Below are 19,138 nucleotides of genomic sequence, written 5' to 3' on the forward strand. Positions count from 1 at the left end.
ATGCAAAATTGGCTGGAATTCAGATCGAACGCAATGTTGCGTTTGGAGAGCCCCTGATGTACCTAAACAGTGGAAACCCCCCACAAGTGACCCCATTTTGGAAACTAGACCCCCCAAGGAACTTATATAGATATGTGGTGAGAACTTTGAACCCACAAGGGCTTCACAGAAGTTTATAACGTACAGCGGTACAATTAAAACATAATATTTTTTCCACAAAAATGATCTTTTCACCCTCAATTCTTATTTTTCCAAGGGTAACAGCACCCTAAAAGTTATTGTGCAATTTGTCCTGAGTACGCTGATACCCCACATGTGGGGGTAAACCACTATTTGGGCGCATGGCAGAGCTCGGAAGGGAAGCAGCGCCATTTGACGTTTTTGGCTGGAATTGAGATCGGACACCATGTCGCGATTGGAAAACCCCTGATGTACCAAAACAGTGGAAACCCCCCCACAAATGACACCATTTTGGAAACTAGACCCCCCAAGGAACTTATCTAGATATGTGGTGAGAACTTTCAACCCACAAGGGCTTCACAGAAGTTTATAACGCCTGGGTGTGAAAATAAAAAAATCATTTTTTTCCACAAAAATGATATTTTTGCCCCCAATTTTTTATTTTCCTAAAGGGTAACAGGAGAAATTGGACCCCAAAAGTTGTTTTGCAATTTGTCCTGAGTATGCTGATAACCCTATATGTGGGGGTAAAACACTGTTTGGGTGCATGGCAGAGCTTGGAAGGGAAGGAGCACCATTTGACTTTTTCAACGCAGAATTGGCTGGAATTGAGATCAGACGCCATGTTGCATTTGGAGAGCACCTGATGTGCCCAAACAGTGGAAACCCCCAATTCTAACTCCAACCCGAACCCCAACACACCCCTAACCCTAATCTGAGCCCTAACCCAACCCCTAACCCTAGCCCTAACCCTAATGGGAAAATGGAAATAAATACATTTATTTTATTATTTTTCCCTAACTAAGGGGGTGATAACGGGGGGTTTGATTTACTATTTATGGCGGGTTTTTATATTTGGCAGCTGTCGCACGCTAAAAGACGCTTTTTATTGTAAAAATAGTTTTTGCATCACCACATATTGAGAGCTATAATTTTTCCGTATTTTGACCCACCGAGTCATGAGAGGTCTTATTCTTTGCGTGACGAGTTGATGCTTTTATTGGTACCATTTTCGGGCACGTGACATTTTTTGATCTCTTTTTATTCCGATTTTTGGGACGCAGAATGAACAAAAACCAGCGTTTCATGAATTTCTTTTGGGGGGTGCGTTTACACCGTTCCGCGTGCGTTAAAATTGAAAAAGCGGTTTTATTCTTCGGGTCGGGTCGGTTACAGCGATACCTCATTTAGGTTGGTTTTTTTATGCTTTGTTGGTTTTTTGCAATGAAAACAATTTTATATAAAAAAAATTATTTTTTGCATCGCTTTATTCTGCGAGCTATAACTTTTTTATTTTTTTGCGGATGACGCTGTATGGCAGCTCGTGTTTTGCGGGACAAGCTGACGTTTTCAGCGGTACCATGGATATTTATATGCGTCTTTTTGATCGCGCGTTATTGCACTTTTTGTTCGGTGGTATGATAATAAATCATTATTTTTTGCTTCGTGTTTTATTTTTATTTTTTAAGGGATTCGCTAAAGGGGTTAACAAATGGGACAGTTTTATAGGGCGGGTCGCTACGGACGCGGTGATACCAAATATGTGTACTTTTATCGTTTTGTTTTTTTTATTTTCAAAAAATGAATTTATTGGGGAATATTTTTTTTTTTTTTTTACTAATTTATTTAGCGATTTTTAAAAAATTATTTTTACTTTTTTTTTTAAGTTTATTACATAGTCCCAGGTGGGACATCACTGTCCTGTGACAGATCGCTGATCTGTCACATCACAGATCACTGTGACAGATCAGCAATCTGTCACAGGCAGTTCTGCAGACTTCCTCATGCCTGCGCTTTGCAGGCAGTGAGGAAGTCCGCTCCCTACAGGCCCCCGTCGCCATCTTGGATCCAGGGGCCTGTAGGGAAGGAGTCCCCCGCAGCAGCGCTGCACATTGCGCTGCTGTGGGGGGCTCAGGGAAGCACGGAGGGAGCCCCCTCCCTGCCGATGCTTCCCTTTAACCCCTGGTACACCGCGATCGTGTTTGATCGCGGTCTACAAGGGGTTAACGTGTCGGGGGCGGTCCGTGACCGCCCCTGACACATTGTGCCGGGTGTCAGCTGTGATAATCAGCTGACACCCGGCCGCGATCAGCGGCGCTGACCACGTGGGCGCCGCTGATCGCATTAGACGTACTATCCCGTCCCTGAGAAATAAGTCCCAGGGCACATGGACGGGATAGTACGTCTAATGGCAGAAAGGGGTTAATAACTTGTTCTTCAGCCATTTGTATATACACACATACATATTCTTCTGGTGGTTGTTATCTTCAGATCTGGAATCTGTATGATACAACATGCGATTTTCTGTAAGACTCATTCACATGTCCTTACATTAGTGTTCGCTGTTCCATGGTTTGATAATTTCCCTCACTTCCTTCTTATTGGCATAAGAAGCGTGTGAGCTCAGAACGTGTAGACCTGTGTTTCCCAAAAATCCATTTTTGTTTTAGCTGCGCAATAAAAGTCATTCAGGGGTACACTCCGGCCGTAGCACCAGTGAGGGGGCATACAAGGGTACACTCCGGCCAAAGCGCCAGTGAGGGGGCATACAAGGGGTACACTCCGGCTGTAGCACCAGTGGGGGGGCATACAGGGGTACACTCCGGCCGTAGCACCAGTGAGGGGGCATACAAGGGTACACTCCGGCCAAAGCGCCAGTGAGGGGGCATACAAGGGTACACTCCGGCTGTAGCACCAGTGGGGGGCATACAAGGGTACACTCCGGCCAAAGCGCCAGTGAGGGGGCATACAGGGGTACACTCCGGCCAAAGCGCCAGTGAGGGGGCATACAAGGGTACACTCCGGCCAAAGCGCCAGTGAGGGGGCATACAAGGGGTACACTCCTGCTGTAGCACCAGTGAGGGGGCATACAAGGGTACGCTCCGGCCAAAGCGCCAGTGAGGGGGCATACAGGGGTACACTCCGGCTGTAGCACCAGTGGGGGGCATACAGGGGTACACTCCGGCCGTAGCACCAGTGAGGGGGCATACAGGGGTACACTCCGGCCGTAGTACCAGTGAGGGGGCATACAGGGGTACACTCCGGCCAAAGCGCCAGTGAGGGGGGCATACAGGGGTACACTCCGGCCAAAGCACCAGTGGGGGGCATACAAGGGTACACTCCGGCCAAAGTGCCAGTGAGGGGGCATACAAGGGGTACACTCCGGCTGTAGCACCAGTGAGGGGGCATACAAGGGTACGCTCCGGCCAAAGCGCCAATGAGGGGGCATACAAGGGTACGCTCCGGCCAAAGCGCCAGTGAGGGGGCATACAGGGGTACGCTCCGGCCAAAGCGCCAGTGAGGGGGCATACAAGGGGTACACTCTGGCTGTAGCATCAGTGAGGGGGCATACAAGGGTACGCTCCGGCCAAAGCGCCAGTGAAGGGGCATACAGGGGTACACTCCGGCCAAAGTGCCAGTGAGGGGGCATACAAGGGGTACACTCCGGCTCTAGCACCAGTGAGGGGGCATACAAGGGTACGCTCCGGCCAAAGCGCCAGTGAGGGGGCATACAGGGGTACGCTCCGGCCAAAGCGCCAGTGAGGGGGCATACAAGGGGTACACTCCGGCTCTAGCACCAGTGAGGGGCATACAAGGGTACGCTCCGGCCAAAGCGCCAGTGAAGGGGCATACAGGGGTACACTCCGGCTGTAGCACCAGTGAGGGGGCATACAGGGGTACGCTCCGGCCAAAGCGCCAGTGAGGGGGCATACAAGGGGTACACTCCGGCTGTAGCATCAGTGAGGGGGCATACAAGGGTACGCTCCGGCCAAAGCGCCAGTGAGGGGGAATACAAGGGTACACTCCGGCCAAAGCGCCAGTGAGGGGGCATACAAGGGGTACACTCCGGCTGTAGCACCAGTGAGGGGGCATACAAGGGGTACGCTCCGGCCAAAGTGCCAATGAGGGGGCATACAAGGGTACGCTCCGGCCAAAGCGCCAATGAGGGGGCATACAGGGGTACGCTCCGGCCAAAGCGCCAGTGAGGGGGCATACAAGGGGTACACTCTGGCTGTAGCACAAGTGAGGGGGCATACAAGGGTACGCTCCGGCCAAAGCGCCAGTGAGGGGGCATACAAGGGTACGCTCCGGCCAAAGCGCCAGTGAGGGGGCATACAAGGGTACGCTCCGGCCAAAGCGCCAGTGAGGGGGCATACAAGGGTACGCTCCGGCCAAAGCGCCAGTGAGGGGGCATACAAGGGTACGCTCCGGCCAAAGCGCCAGTGAGGGGGCATACAAGGGTACGCTCCGGCCAAAGCGCCAGTGAGGGGGCATACAAGGGTACGCTCCGGCCAAAGCGCCAGTGAGGGGGCATACAGGGGTACGCTCCGGCCGTAGCACCAGTGAGGGGGCATACAGGGGTACGCTCCGGCCATAGCACCAATGAGGGGGCATACAGGGGTACACTCCAGCCGTAGCATCAGTGAGGGGGCATACAGGGGTACACTCCGGCCATAGCACCAGTGAGGGGGAAATACAGAGTACAAGGCAAAGAGAAGCTGTAATCTACTATAACAGATCAGAGTCACTTTCATTTGCTACACACCGTACCGACAATGATTTTTTGCTAAATCATGGCCCTAAATCTTATAACAAGACATTTCCAGCCTGACAAGAGTTAGATCTGGACTGTACCCGGTGAGCAGCTGTGAAGAGGCCACGCAGTAACACCAGACGGTCGCACACAGGTGTCTGTACCTGGCGGGGGGACGTGGTCGTCCTCTGAATCACTCTCGGACTCAGCAGTTTCTTCTCTCTGAAATTTTATTCCACAAAATGGGCAATAGATGAACTTGTCTTCTGCTTTCTTCCCACACTGAGGGCAAAAATTTATTTTCATTCTGCAAATGAAAAGAGAAAAATGAAAACCAACAACCAGTGTGATGAACGTAAAGACACAAGTCAGGACAAAGTATAGTTCAACCTGCAGCGCAGCGAGGAGGCGACGCGGGGTGGAACGTCCCGGCTACGGCGCAGCGAGGGGGCCCCGCGGGTTGGAACGTCCCGGCTACAGCGCAGCGAGGGGGCGCCGCGGGGTGGAACGTCCCGGCTACAGCGCAGCGAGGGGACGCCGCGGGGTGGAGCGTCCCGGCTACAGCGCAGCGAGGGGACGCCGCGGGGTGGAGCGTCCCGGCTACAGCGCAGCGAGGGGACGCCGCGGGGTGGAACGTCCCGGCTACAGCGCAGCGAGGGGGCCCCGCAGGGTGGAACGTCCCGGCTACAGCGCAGCGAGGAGGCGACGCGGGGTGGAACGTCCCAGCTACAGCACAGCGAGGAGGCGACGCGGGGTGGAACGTCCCAGCTACAGCGCAGCGAGGGGGCCCCGCAGGGTGGAACGTCCCAGCTACAGCACAGCGAGGGGGCGCCGCGGGGTGGAACGTCCCAGCTACAGCGCAGCGAGGGGGCCCCGCGGGGTGGAACGTCCCAGCTACAGCGCAGCGAGGGGGCGCAGCATGGTGGAACGTCCCAGCTACAGCGCAGTCACGCACACGACAGTCAGACACACGCACACGACAGTCAGACACACGCACACGACAGTCAGACACACGCACACGACAGTCAGACACACGCACACGACAGTCAGTCACACACGCACGTGACAGTCAGTCACACACGCACGTGACAGTCAGTCACACACGCACGTGACAGTCAGTCACACACGCACGTGACAGTCAGTCACACACGCACGTGACAGTCAGTCACACACGCACGTGACAGTCAGTCACACACGCACGTGACAGTCAGTCACACACGCACGTGACAGTCAGTCACACACGCACGTGACAGTCAGTCACGCACGCACGACAGTCACACACGCACGTGACAGTCAGTCAGTCACACACGCACGACAGTCAGTCAGTCACACACGCACGACAGTCAGTCACGCTCGCACGATAGTCAGTCACGCACGCACACACACAGGACAGTCAGTCACACACGCACACACACAGGACAGTCAGTCACACACAACAGACACACACACGACAGTCAGTCACACACACACACACGCACGACAGTCAGTCACACACGCGAGACAGTCAGTCAGACACACACACACACGTGACAGTCAGTCACACACAACAGTCAGACACACAAACACACACGACAGTCAATCACACACGTGACAGTCAGTCACATACACCCAGCACTCACCCGGTGACTCCAGCGACTGCCGCTGACTGGTAACAGACAATACACTTGATGAGGATGTCGTCGCTGACACGTGACCAGCCGCCAGTGAAAGCGAAACTTCGCGGAAGCTGTGTGCAGTAGCCCCCTCTGCTGGTGATCGGCGGGAAGCACAGGTGGTGCACGTCCTCGCCGCACGCCCCTATGACAGCGGTCACGTGATGCTGTATCTGCTGACTGATAATTTAGACGCTTTAGCTCCACCCCCTCCGGCCTAGAAACGCCCCAATTCCCGGGGTAACGCCCACTCATGATGACTGCAGCTTCTGTGAGATTATGAGTCCTTTGTGGGCACTTGGTGGGATCAGGGCGCACTGGTCCGGATCATGTGACTTCTTCCCACCTAACCCACACTGGATCCTTACAGCGATTGTGTATCAGCTTCCACAGGAACACGTTCATAATGTGATGTGTCGTTCGTGAACGATCCGATACAAAGAGCCGGCTCCCTGCTGTGAATGAAATGAGCCGGCTCTGCAGGGAGAACGAGCGGAGGTTTTTTTTTGTTCCTTTCTTGGCAGCAGCTTATCTGCTTCACAGTGGCGGATTAAGTGGACTATGGGCCCGGGGCTGTTCATAAAACCTGGGCCCCTGTACCCCCCTTCCCACCTGAGCGCTGCAGTCCCCGTGCGGGAATTGACAGCCGTACGGACCGCAGCACTTGGTTTGCTGCGGGTCCATACGGAAAACCATCCACCATTCCACCACGTGTGGACATGGCCTAAAAAGACGTTGCACATAAGCTGTAGGCCTACGGCCAATACGCACAAAATCGCCCAACGTGATCCTGGCCATAGGGGATCCACTTTAATGTCCCCACTTTAATTTGAAGTCCCCTTACTTCATCCATTGCAGTCACCTATCACCCACTCACTTCATCTGCAGTGCCGCTTCATCATTTGCAGCCCCTTATCCCCCCTTCCATTTTATCATGTGCAGTCCCCTTCCCCCCAACTTCATGTGCAGCCCCACTCCCCCATCATCATGTGCAGTTAATTTTACCCCCACATCATGTGCAGTCCCCCTTACCCCCAATTCATCATGTTCAGTCCCCCTTACCCCCAATTCATCATGTTCAGTCCCTCTTACCCCCAATTCATCATGTGCAGTCCCCTTTCCCCCAACTTCATGTGCAGCCCCACTCCCCCATCATCATGTGCAGTTAATTTTACCCCCACATCATATGCAGTCCCCCTTACCCCCAATTCATCATGTTCAGTCCCCCTTACCCCCAATTCATCATGTTCAGTCCCTCTTACCCCCAATTCATCATGTTCAGTCCCCCTTACCCCCAATTCATCATGTTCAGTCCCCCTTACCCCCAATTCATCATGTTCAGTCCCCCTTACCCCCAATCCATCATGTGCAGTCCCTCTTACCCCCAATTCATCATGTTCAGTCCCCCTTACCCCCAATTCATCATGTGCAGTCCCTCTTACCCCCAATTCATCATGTGCAGTCCCTCTTACCCCAATTCATCATGTTCAGTCCCACTTACCCCTTAATTCATCATGTGCAGTCCCCCTTATCCCCCACTTCATCATGTGCAGCCCCACTCACCCCCCTTCATCATGTGAAGCCCCCACTCATCCCCCCTTCATCCTGTGAAGCCCCACTCACCCCCCTTCATCATGTGAAGCCCCCACTCATCCCCCCTTCATCCTGTGAAGCCCCCACTCACCCCCTTCATCCTGTACAACCCCAGTCACCCCCCCTTCATCATATACAGGCCCCAGTCACCCCCCCTTCATCATATACAGGCCCCAGTCACCCCCCCTTCATCATATACAGGCCCCAGTCACCCCCCTTCATTGTGTACAGCCCCCACTCACCCCCTCCCCCATTTAATTCATTTTATAAATTAAAAAAAATAAAAAAAATTCCCCATACTTACCTCACAGCCGGCTCGCTCCCCAGCAGCGCCTCTGCTTTCAGCATCCTCCGGGACATGTCGGCGCGTGCACGATGACGTCATCGCGCACGCCCGACATCTGACCCGGGCGGGCGGCTGTCTGCTGCAGGCGGCGTCACAGCACAGGGCATGGCCGGCCCTGTACAGGTGCTGGGGGAGCGGTCCGGGGGGCATTTGCCTCTCTGCCACCCGGCCCAGCCCGCCCCTGCCCCTGGGCCCCCAAAAAACCTTGGGCCCGGGGCGACCGCCCCATCCGCCCCTATTAAGATCCGCCATTGCTGCTTCAGCTTAAGGTACTGTCACACTAAAGGGGGTTCTACACATAGCAATATCTCTGTGTGTGATACTTACCTCCGACCGCTCCCCCGCTGTCTGTCGCTCATCGCGCGGCTCCATTTCTCGTCGTCTGCTTCCTGCTGTGTGGAGACGAGCGACGCTGGACGCGGCGGGAGGACGTCAGGATCGCTGTGTGTGAAAGGTGAGTATCGTGCGCTGCATCGCTGTGAGATCTTCCTGTGTGGCAGCTCAGTAGCGACCACTTAGCGATGCACCAGCGATCCTGACCAGCGATATGACGCGGTCAGGATCGCTGGTGCATCGCTAAGTGGTCTGCCACACAGGAAGATCTCACCAGCGACATCGCTGGAGTCGGGGGTCGCTACTTACCTGTCAGACGAGGTGATCCTGACGTCCTTCCGCCCGCGTCCACGCGTCGCTCGTCGTCACAGCACGAAGCCCATCAGGAAACTGACGACGAGAAACGGCCCAGGCCGATCTCGCGCGATCAGCGATAACCAGCGGGGGAGCCGGTCGGAGGTAAGTGTCACACATAGCGATATCGCTATAACATCACAAAAACCAGTGACGTTATGGCGATATTGCTAACGATATCACTTAAGCCTGTTTCACACTTCCGTTTTTTCAAATCCGTCAAAATCCGTTGGTTTCCGTTAAAAAACGGATCCGCCAATTTTTTTGCAGGATCCGTTTTTGTCCCATAGCGGTTACTGCGGATCCGTCAAAAAACGGATCCGGGTTTTAAAAAACGGATCCGTTAGCATCCGTTTCCGTCAAAAAAACGGAAACGGATCCGTTTGGCGGACACAAAAACGGAAGTGTGAAACAGGCCTTAGTGTGACAGGGCCTGACTGTGACTCATCTGGGGGAGAGAGGGAAAGGTGGAATTGTGGACTGTGGATAAATGCAGGGGAGTTACCTTCAGTCCGGAAAATATCCTGCCAGTTCCTCCATGGCGTATATGACATGTGACTGTGTAAGAGGAGGGACGCAGCTCATCATCATCATCTGCAATGGCCTGTGCGTTACCTTTAGTCCCAAATATATACTTCACCGGCCCCTCCTCCCTGGCGTATACATACAGTATATGGTGTGTGCAGGAGGAGAGACTCCGCACATTGTTTGGTATATCATCTTCTCATAGTGTTAGGCCGGGTTCACATTGCGTTAATAGCCCTGCGTTCAACGGGATCCGTCACATAGCGGCACTAACGCACCCATTGGCCGCAATACTAACGCATCCAAACGCATGCCAAAATCGGCATGATGCGTTACTTCATGACCACTGGCGTAGCGTGGGGGGGGCGGGGGGGGCGGTCCGCCCCAGGCGGCATGTGTGTGGGGGCGGCGCGGCAGCAGCAATTCCACCCTGCAGTGCAGTGCAGCGGCGGGCAGGGAGCGATGCGATCACGGCAGCTCCGCTGCCTGCAAGAGTGAATAGCAGGAGCGGAGCGGCAATGGTCCGTCCTGCTTCCTGCCCGGAGGCCGCGCTTCCTGTTTCACACAGAGGAGCGCCGCTGAGTGACGTCATCATTCAGCGGCCGCTGCTGTGTGAGGGAGGAAGCGCGGGCGATGCTGCGGACAGGTGAGAGGAGAGAGGTGGTGTCTTGTGTGTATGTATGTATGTATGTCTGTGTGTGTGTGTCTGTGTGTATGATGGAGCAGGCAATGATGGGAGTGATGGTCTAGAAGGCAATGATGGGGTGATGGAGCAGACAATGATGGGGTGATGGAGCAGGCAATGATGGGGTGATGGAGCAGGCAATGATGGGGTGATGGAGCAGACAATGATGGGGTGATGGAGCAGGCAATGATGGGGTGATGGAGCTGGCAATGATGGGGTGATGGAGCAGGCAGTGATGGAGCAGGCAATGATGGGGGTGATGGAGCAGGCAATGATGGGGTGATGGAGCAGGCAATGATGGGGTGATGGAGCAGGCAATGAGGGGAGTGATGGAGCAGACAATGATGGGGTGATGGAGCAGGCAATTATGGGGTGATGGAGCAGACAATGATGGGGGTGATGGAGCAGGCAGTGATGGGGTGATGGAGCAGGCAATGAGGGGAGTGATGGGGGTGATGGAGCAGGCAGTGATGGGGTGATGGAGCAGGCAATGATGGGGTGATGAAGCAGGCAATGAGGGGAGTGATGGGGGTGATGGAGCAGGCAATGATGGGGGTGATGGAGCAGGCAATGATGGGGTGATGGAGCAGGCAATGAGGGGAGTGATGGGGGTGATGGAGCAGGCAGTGATGGGGTGATGGAGAAGGCAGTGATAGGGTGATGGAGCAGGCAATGATGGGGGTGATGGAGCAGGCAATGATGGGGTGATGGAGCAGGCAATGAGGGGAGTGATGGGGGTGATGGAGCAGGCAATGATGGGGGTGATGGAGCAGACAATTATGGGAGTGATGGAGCAGGCAGTGATGGGGTGATGGAGCAGACAATGATGGGAGTGATGGGGTGATGAAGCAGGCAGTGATGGGGTGATGGAGAAGGCAGTGATGGGGTGATGGAGCAGGCAATGATGGGGGTGATGAAGCAGGCAATGATGGGGTGATGGAGCAGACAATGATGGGAGTGATGGGGTGATGGAGCAGGCAATGATGGGAGTGATGGGGAGAAGGCACAGTGATGGGGTGATGGAGAAGGCAGTGATGGGGAGAAGACAATGATGGGGTGATGGTCGAGAGGGCAATGATGGGGTGGTGGGTGAGAATGCAATGATGGTGGTGGTGGAAAGGGCAATAAATGGGGGTGGTGGAGGAGGAGGAAATGATGGAGGTGGTGGAATGGGCAATGATGGGAGTGGTGGGGGAGAAAGCAAAGATAGTGGTGGAGAAGAAAATGATGGAGGTGGGGGAGAGGACAATAATGGGATGCGAGGGGAGGAGGACAATGAGGGGTGTGGGGGATTGGGATGGGAGGAAGGGGGACTTATAATGGCCTTAGGAACAGGGGGAGGTGGAGGAAGACATTATCGTTTATTATGTCTAACACAGTCCCTTAGTATATAGTGTACTCACTAATTCTGTATAACACCATCCTTAGTTACATAGTTTCCTCTTTTATTATGTATAACACCGCCCCTTATTACCTACCATCCTCTCTAGTTATATATGGTGCCGTCCCTTATTATATAGCTTCCTCTGCTGTTATGTATAGTGCTGTCTCTTACATAGTGTATTTTTGTTATTTTTGTTATTCACAGCGCCCTCTTTTATTACATGGTCCCCTCTCTTGTTAGATATAAAATGACTGCTGATCGAGGAGCCGGTGACCAGACGACCAGTCCATCAGCTCCTCCATTAGAAAGGAAGCTTTCCCATGCTCCATCAGCCATCATTGCATTATACAGCTAACAAGACAGGACGGTATGTAATAAAAAACAGGGCTCTATATAATCCAATATGTAAGGGACAGAACTGTACATAACAAGAGAAGGCACTGTGTATGGGACAGCAATATACATAATAAAGGAGACTATGTAATATATACCTGTATGTGTGTGTGTGGCTATATAATATCAATAATCTATCTATCTATATATATATATACACACACACACGTAGCTTTGACGCCATAAAAGGAGGGGGGCCCGGACACATTTCTTGCACAGGGACCCCAAGCTGTCAGTGTCCGCCCCCTGTCCGCCAAAATAATTTGTACTTTCTGGTTTTTTTTCTGTCACATTATTAAAAATTATTATTAAAAAAAGCCATTAGGTCTTCATCCAGCATCATCAAGCTAATACATACATATATATAGAGAACTGCAAGAAGTTGAAAGTCTAGAAATTTAGAAATAATAGCAGAGTTAGTAGCAGACTAAAAATTAGATCTTTGAGTGTAGTGTGGGCTCTTCGGATGCTTCCGAATTATCAACGACCAAAGGGGCGGCAAATTTTTCGACCGCCCCGGGCGCCACAAACAGTTGCTACGCCACTGTTCATGACGCCCCCCCCCCCGAATGCTGCAGACCGCGTTCAAGGGTACGTCATGAAGTAATGCATCATGCCGATTTGGCATGCGTTTGGATGCGTTAGTATTGTGGCCAATGGGTGCGTTAACACATCCGTTACATAGCGTTAGTGTCACCATGTAATGGATCCAGTTGAACGCAGGGCCAGCCTAAGTCTAAGGAGTGAGGACGATTCAGGACAACACTACAGGGAGGAGGATAGACGACGTCAGTTGTTGCTGCTAAGGGCTCATACTCACTTGTGAGAGTCTCTCGCATGAAAACCTGGCACTGCCGCCGGCATTGGGACCGTAGTGTGCGGTTACATGTATTTCTATACAGCCGCACGCTCCGGTCCCAGTGTCGGCGGCAGTGCCAGGTTTTCATGCGAGAGACTCTCACAAGTGAGTATGAGCCCTAAGGGTAAGGTAAGTATTGAATTCACTCCATTCACTGTTAGCAAGCAGCCTGAATGGCAGAACTCCCCACCTCTGCTGGCTGTCATTTCTACTGCAATATATCCAAATGGTACAAGTCCATACTTCTCCTTGCTGTCTGTCTTCTGCTGCTTTACCATTTTGCTACATATTTTAATGTGCCTGCTAAAGTTTTGGTATAAGGCCGGGGTCACACTGGCAAGGAATACGGCCGAGTGAGAGGCGCTAAAAGCACGCATTAGACACGGACCAATGATTCTCTATGGGGTCCCTCGCACCAGCCGTATATTTCTCATCCGTATTCTACGCTCCGTGCCAATCGCAGCATGCTGAGATTGTCAGCGTACTACGCCCGTAATACGCCAATACAAGTCTATGGGTGCGCAAAAAATACGGAGTACACACGGACCACACATGTGACTTGCGAGAAATACGCAACCGGTGTCTTTTAGCAAAGCCGGCAATTCAGTGCGCTGTACAGTAAACTCACACTGACAGGTTTAATAAAGAAAGAAAGAATAGATATATACACATAGAATACATATATATATATATATATATATGCATTCTATGTGTCTTTATCTATTCTTTGGTTTCTGTTATAAACCCTGTCATAGGGCTCCATTATATGTCCATTTTGCAAGCCTGCGAGAAAATCTCGCCATACGGATTACATACGGATTACATACGGATGCTGACATGCACAAAATACGCGACCACACCTTGATTACGGATGACATACGGAGCACTGTTTAGGGGCCATTCATCCGTATTACGCATGTAAAATACAGACCGTATTTTGCGTCGGTTAGTGTGACCCCGGCCTAATTCATTTGTTGCACTGTATTTAATACTTACTGCTTTAAGGGCCTGTCACACTAAGCGATATCGCTAGCAATATCGCTATAACGTCACTGGTTTTTGTGACGCAGCAGCGATATTGCTAGCGATATCGATATGTGTGACACTTACCTCCGACCGTTCCCCCGCTGGTTATCGCTGATCGCGCGAGCACGTCCTGGGCCGTTTCTCGTCGTCAGCTTCCTGCTGGGCTTCCTGCGGTGGCGACGAGCGACACATAGACGCGGGCGGGAGGATGTCAGGATCGCCTCGTCTGACAGGTAAGTAGCGACCCCCAACCCCTGCTATGTCGCTGGTGAGATCTGCCTGTGTGGCAGCTCACTAGCAACCACTTAGCGATGCACCAGCGATCCTGACTGCGTCATTTCGCTGGTCGGGATCGCTGGTGCATCGCTAAGTGTGATAGTACCTTTATATCCCTGACTGGGGCCTCTCTAGATCTTATCAGGTGGAAGATGCTATAGCATATAGATGCAGCCTGGTCTCGTGCCTTTGATCATCTAACCACCCCCTGGTGTGCTGGCCCCAGCTGCCAAATTATACCAAACCAGCTCCCACAATCCCTCTCTCCTGACCCTGTAGTGGGGTCTAAGGGGAAGCACTGTCTGTGATGCTTTGCTTATGGAATGCCTGCGTGCACCCCACAGGCATCCCATAAGCAAAGCATCACAGAAGCTAAGCATCAAGCAAACAACAGTTATCCATGGCAAGAATCGGGTAACCCACACTTTGCATTCCCTTTTAACCATGTGCTTTATTTCTATCCTCCTGTGCTCCCTTGCCATCCACATTCACCACCCCATCCCCCCCGCCATCACGACTCATATACATCAACCCCTCTATACTTCCCTCTCCCATGTACAGCTGCCATACACTTCTCACCTTCCTGAAAAACCTCAGCCCATCTTGCCCAAACACATCGCAGAAAAAAACTACTTGGAATTCAAACAACCATTTGCTCTTTATCTTCCTACTCCTACTGATTTCAAGGGACATCTCCCCCAACCGTGGTCGACCACTCCCCAACCTCAACCCCTACCCTACCTCATATCGAAATCATAATAATCTTATTAATATTACTTGCACTCCCTCATCTCCATCTTTTAATTGTGCCCTCTGGAATCCACGGTCTGTTTGTAACAAGCCTCCTTTCCTGCACAACTACTTTCTGAACAACTTTCTTAATCTGTTGGCCCTCACTGAAACCTGGATTCAGGATTCTGACACTGTCTGTCGTGCTACCATTTCCTATGATGGCTTACAATTCTCTCATTCCCCGAGACCCACAAACAGACATGGTGGTGGAGTCGGCATACTCCTGTCCCAACAATCCACTTTCCAGGTTAACCTCCCAGTTCCATCACTCTCATTTCCTTCTTTTGAGGTCCACACCATCAGGCTCTTCTGTCCCCTCTCCCTCAGAGTAGCGGTCATATACCGGCCCCCAGGCTCACTCACCCACTTCCTTGACCACTTTTCTGCCTGGCTGCCGCTGTCATGATGACAAGTTTTGAATAAGTAACCTTTTTTTTCCTTTGAGCTGGTTGCTTAGAGTTGGTTTTGCCCCCGGTGGCCATTAGGGTTATTACACAGTGGTCTTTTGTTCTAGTTTGCCCCCGGTGGCGGTGAGCATTATTGCACGCGAATCTCTAACAGGTGTGAGACTCTGGCTCCTAACTATAAAGGTGTGTCAGGTGTTCTCACTATTGGTGATATTGGTGTTTTCCAACCATCCTTGGTGAAGGAAGGAGCTAGAGAGAGTTCCTGGCAGCTCAGTCAGAATCCTGGAGTGGCAGCTATGGTGTCAGGGAGGAATTCTGGCAAAGCTTGGCGGAGTGGCAGCTATGGTGTCAGCGAGGAGTTAAAGCATGGTGGAGTGGCAGCTATGGTGTCAGCGAGGAGTTCTTGCAAAGCTTGGTGGAGTGGCAGCTATGGTTTCAGCGAGGAGTTCTAGCAAAGCTTGGTGGAGTGGCAGCTATGGTGAAAGCTGCACTCAGATGCTGGACTCTATTGCTGGAAGAGAGCTGCACTCAGATGCTGGACTCTGTTGCTGGAAAGCTGCACTCAGATGCTGGACTCTGTTGCTGGAAAGCTGCACTCGGATGCTGGACCCTGTTGCTGAAAAGCTGCACTCAGATGCGGGACTCTGTTGCTGGAAAGCTGCACTCAGGTGTTGGATCCGGTTGGAGGAAAAGATGCACTCAGGTGTCGGACTCTGTTGCTTGGAGCATTAGCAACAGAGCAAAGCTAAGTGGTGTTTCCCTGTTTGTCACTTTCCTCAATGTGTGTTTTAGTGCAGTGGTGGGATTAGTTTCTGCACCGTCCACTTCACTAGTAAGGGATTGATTCAGGGCGAGCTAGGGATTTCAGGTATCCTGATCGGCGCCCGCTGCGGAACTGGCTTAGGGATCATTAGGAGTGTAGAGACACTGACTCAGGGGAGTGCAGGAGGTCTCCACGTCCCCGTTCCCTATCGCAGGGCCACTATTGTAATTGTTTTCCTGGTTTTCCCCTTTATTCTGAAATTCGCCCTGCTGGAGGCGGTGTATCCAGACATACGTGTACTACTGAAATTCGCCTGCTGGAGGCCGTGTATCCGGCTGCACATTCTATTATTTAAATTCGCCCTGCTGGAGGCGGTGTATCCAGGGTCACGCGTGTCATATAAATTCGCCCTGCTGGAGGTGGTGTGTTCAGTCACACGTGACCATGACAGCCGCACTTCATGTCCTCAGAACTACCAACTCTTATACTGGGAGACTTCAACATCCCCATTAACAGCCCTACTTCCACATCTGCATCCCAGCTTCTATCACTATCCACCTCTATAGGCCTCTCGCAGCTTTCAACCTCCGAGACACACAAGGATGGTTACACCCTTGATCTGGTCTTTGTCTGGCTCTGTTCAATCTCCCACCTAAATAACTCACCGCTTCCACTCTCTGACCACAACATACTCTCCTTCACGCTCACAAATCCTCGCCCACCCCAGCTCACTCCTACCTACCACACAATCAGAAATCTACAAGCCATTAACCCTCAGACATTTTCAGACTCCCTACACTCATCACTGTCCCCAATCTCCTCTTTTTCCTGTCCTGATCTGGCTGTTCATCACTATAATGACACTCTTAGAAGCACCCTTGACCAAGTAGCTCCCCTCACCCTCAGAACCTCCAAGCACAGAGTAAAACAGCCCTGGCTCACACCGCAAACTCAACTTCTCCAGCGATGCTCTAAGAGTGCTGAACGCATATGGAGAAAAACCCGCACACCAGAAGACTTCATCCACTTCAAATTTATTTTAAGAATCTATAACGCTGCCCTTCACCTCGTCAAACAGACCTACTTCACCACCCTGATCTCCTCACTAGCCAACAACCCCAAGAAACTTTTTGACACTTTTCACTCCCTCCTCAGGCCAAAAGCACAAGCCCCTATCACAGACATTTGTGCTGATGATCTGGCCTCCCACTTTACAGAAAAAATAGATAATATCCGTCAGGAAATCTGCTCCCAACCACCAAGTGCTGTGACTCCCATCCCTTCCTGCATCTCCCCTGGCTCACTTTCCACATTTGATCCCATCACAGAAGAAGTCTCCAGACTCCTCTCTTCCTCTTGTCCAACCACATGCACTACCGACCCCATTCCCTCACATCTCCTCCAGTCTCTCCAGTCGTCACAACTCACCTAACTGCAATATTTAATCTCTCTCTCTCTTCGGGCATTTTCCCATCCTCCTTCAAACATGCCATCGTTACTCCATTACTAAAGAAACCCAGTCTCGACCCATCGTGCATAAACAACTACAGACCAGTCTCCAATCTCCCCTTCATCTCTAAACTTTTGGAGCGCCTAGTTTACTCCCGCCTTACCCGTTACCTCTCCACTCACTCCCTTCTAGACCCTTCACAGTCCGGCTTCCGCCCCCTACATTCGACTGAAACTGCATTCATCAAAGTGACCAATGACCTTCTGACAGCAAAACGTAACGGTAACCACTCTCTGCTCATTCTTCTTGACCTATCTGCAGCTTCCGACACTGTTGACCACCATCTCCTACTCTCTAGGCTCCAGTCACTAGGCATTATGGACACTGCTCTCTCCTGGTTCTCTTCCTATCTTTATGGCCGCTCTTTCAGTGTTTAGTTCTTTGGTTCCATGTTATCTCCTCTTCCTCTCGCTGTCAGGGTACCTCAGGGCTCAGTCCTTGGCCCCCTTCTCTTCTCTCTCTACACGGCCCCAATTGGACAGACCATCAGCAGATTTGGCTTTCAGTACCATCTTTATGCTGATGACACAACTATATACGTCATTCCCCCGACCTTAGCCCCGATGTACTACAGAACGCGAGTGACTGTCTGTCCGCAGTCTCTAACATCATGTCTGCTCTGTATCTGAAACTCAACCTCTCCAAAACTGAACTTCTACTCCCACTGTCTACTAACCTCCCTAAATCTGACATTTCCCTCTCCGTGGGTGGCACTATAATAACACCCCGGCACCAGGCGCGCTGTCTGGGCGTTATGTTTGACACCAATCTCTCCTTCACATCCCATATACAATCTCTTGCCCACTCTTGCCGCTTACACCTAAAGAACATCTCTAGAATCCGCCCTTTTCTCACCATGGAAACAACAAAAACCCTCACTGTAGCATTGATCCACTCCCACCTGGATTACTGCAACGCTCTATTAAATGGCCTCCCCGTTACTCGACTATCCCCTCTCTAGTCCATACTTAATGCAGCAGCCAGGGTCATCTATCTGGCTAATCGATACTCGGACGCGTCTGCTCTTCGCCAGTCCTTACATTGGCTGCCCAGTCATTATAGGATCCAATTCAAAGTACTTGTTCTCACCCACAAAGCCCCCTACATCTCCTCCCTCATTTCTGTCTATTGGCCTAATCGACCGCTGCGCCCTGCAAACTACTTTCGACTAACCTCTGCACTAATCTGTACCTCCCACTCCCGACTCCAAGACTTCTACTGCGCTGCACCAATCCTCTGGATTGCTCTACCCCAAGAAATTAGGACTATCCACAATTTGCATAGTTTTAGGCGCTCCCTCAAAACACCTTTGTTCAGAGCGGCCTATCACGTTCACTAATCACAGTCATTCTATGTGTAAGGGTGCGTGTGTAGCCCATTCACTATCTTCATCCATCCTTCACTCCCTCAAGATGGCTGTACCATCACTATAAATACACCATTGTAAATACATACCTGTTCTCTGTATCTCCCCCACCTCATTGTAGATTGTAAGCTCTCACGAGCAGGGTCGTCTTATATTGCTT

At 51.8% G+C, this 19,138-nt stretch overlaps 1 protein-coding gene across 1 annotated transcript in view; it reads right to left on the minus strand.

The window, feature by feature from the left end:
- The window catches only part of LOC141092344 (serine/threonine-protein kinase VRK3-like), an 89,544-nt gene extending 82,917 nt beyond the window's left edge, over positions 1-6,627 (minus strand). Inside the window, exons 1-2 of the mRNA XM_073578413.1 lie at positions 6,334-6,627; positions 4,879-5,021 (exon numbers count right to left, since the gene is read on the minus strand). Of these exons, the coding sequence (XP_073434514.1) occupies positions 4,879-5,020 (142 nt within the window). The 5' untranslated portion in view covers position 5,021; positions 6,334-6,627. The remainder of the gene's footprint in view (positions 1-4,878; positions 5,022-6,333) is intronic.
- Between the last annotated feature and the right edge of the window lie 12,511 nt (positions 6,628-19,138).

The sequence above is a fragment of the Dendrobates tinctorius genome, unplaced genomic scaffold (genome assembly GCF_039654945.1).
Source record: "Dendrobates tinctorius isolate UK_male_01 unplaced genomic scaffold, ASM3965494v1 ptg000059l, whole genome shotgun sequence".
Classification (NCBI taxonomy): Eukaryota; Metazoa; Chordata; class Amphibia; order Anura; family Dendrobatidae; genus Dendrobates; species Dendrobates tinctorius.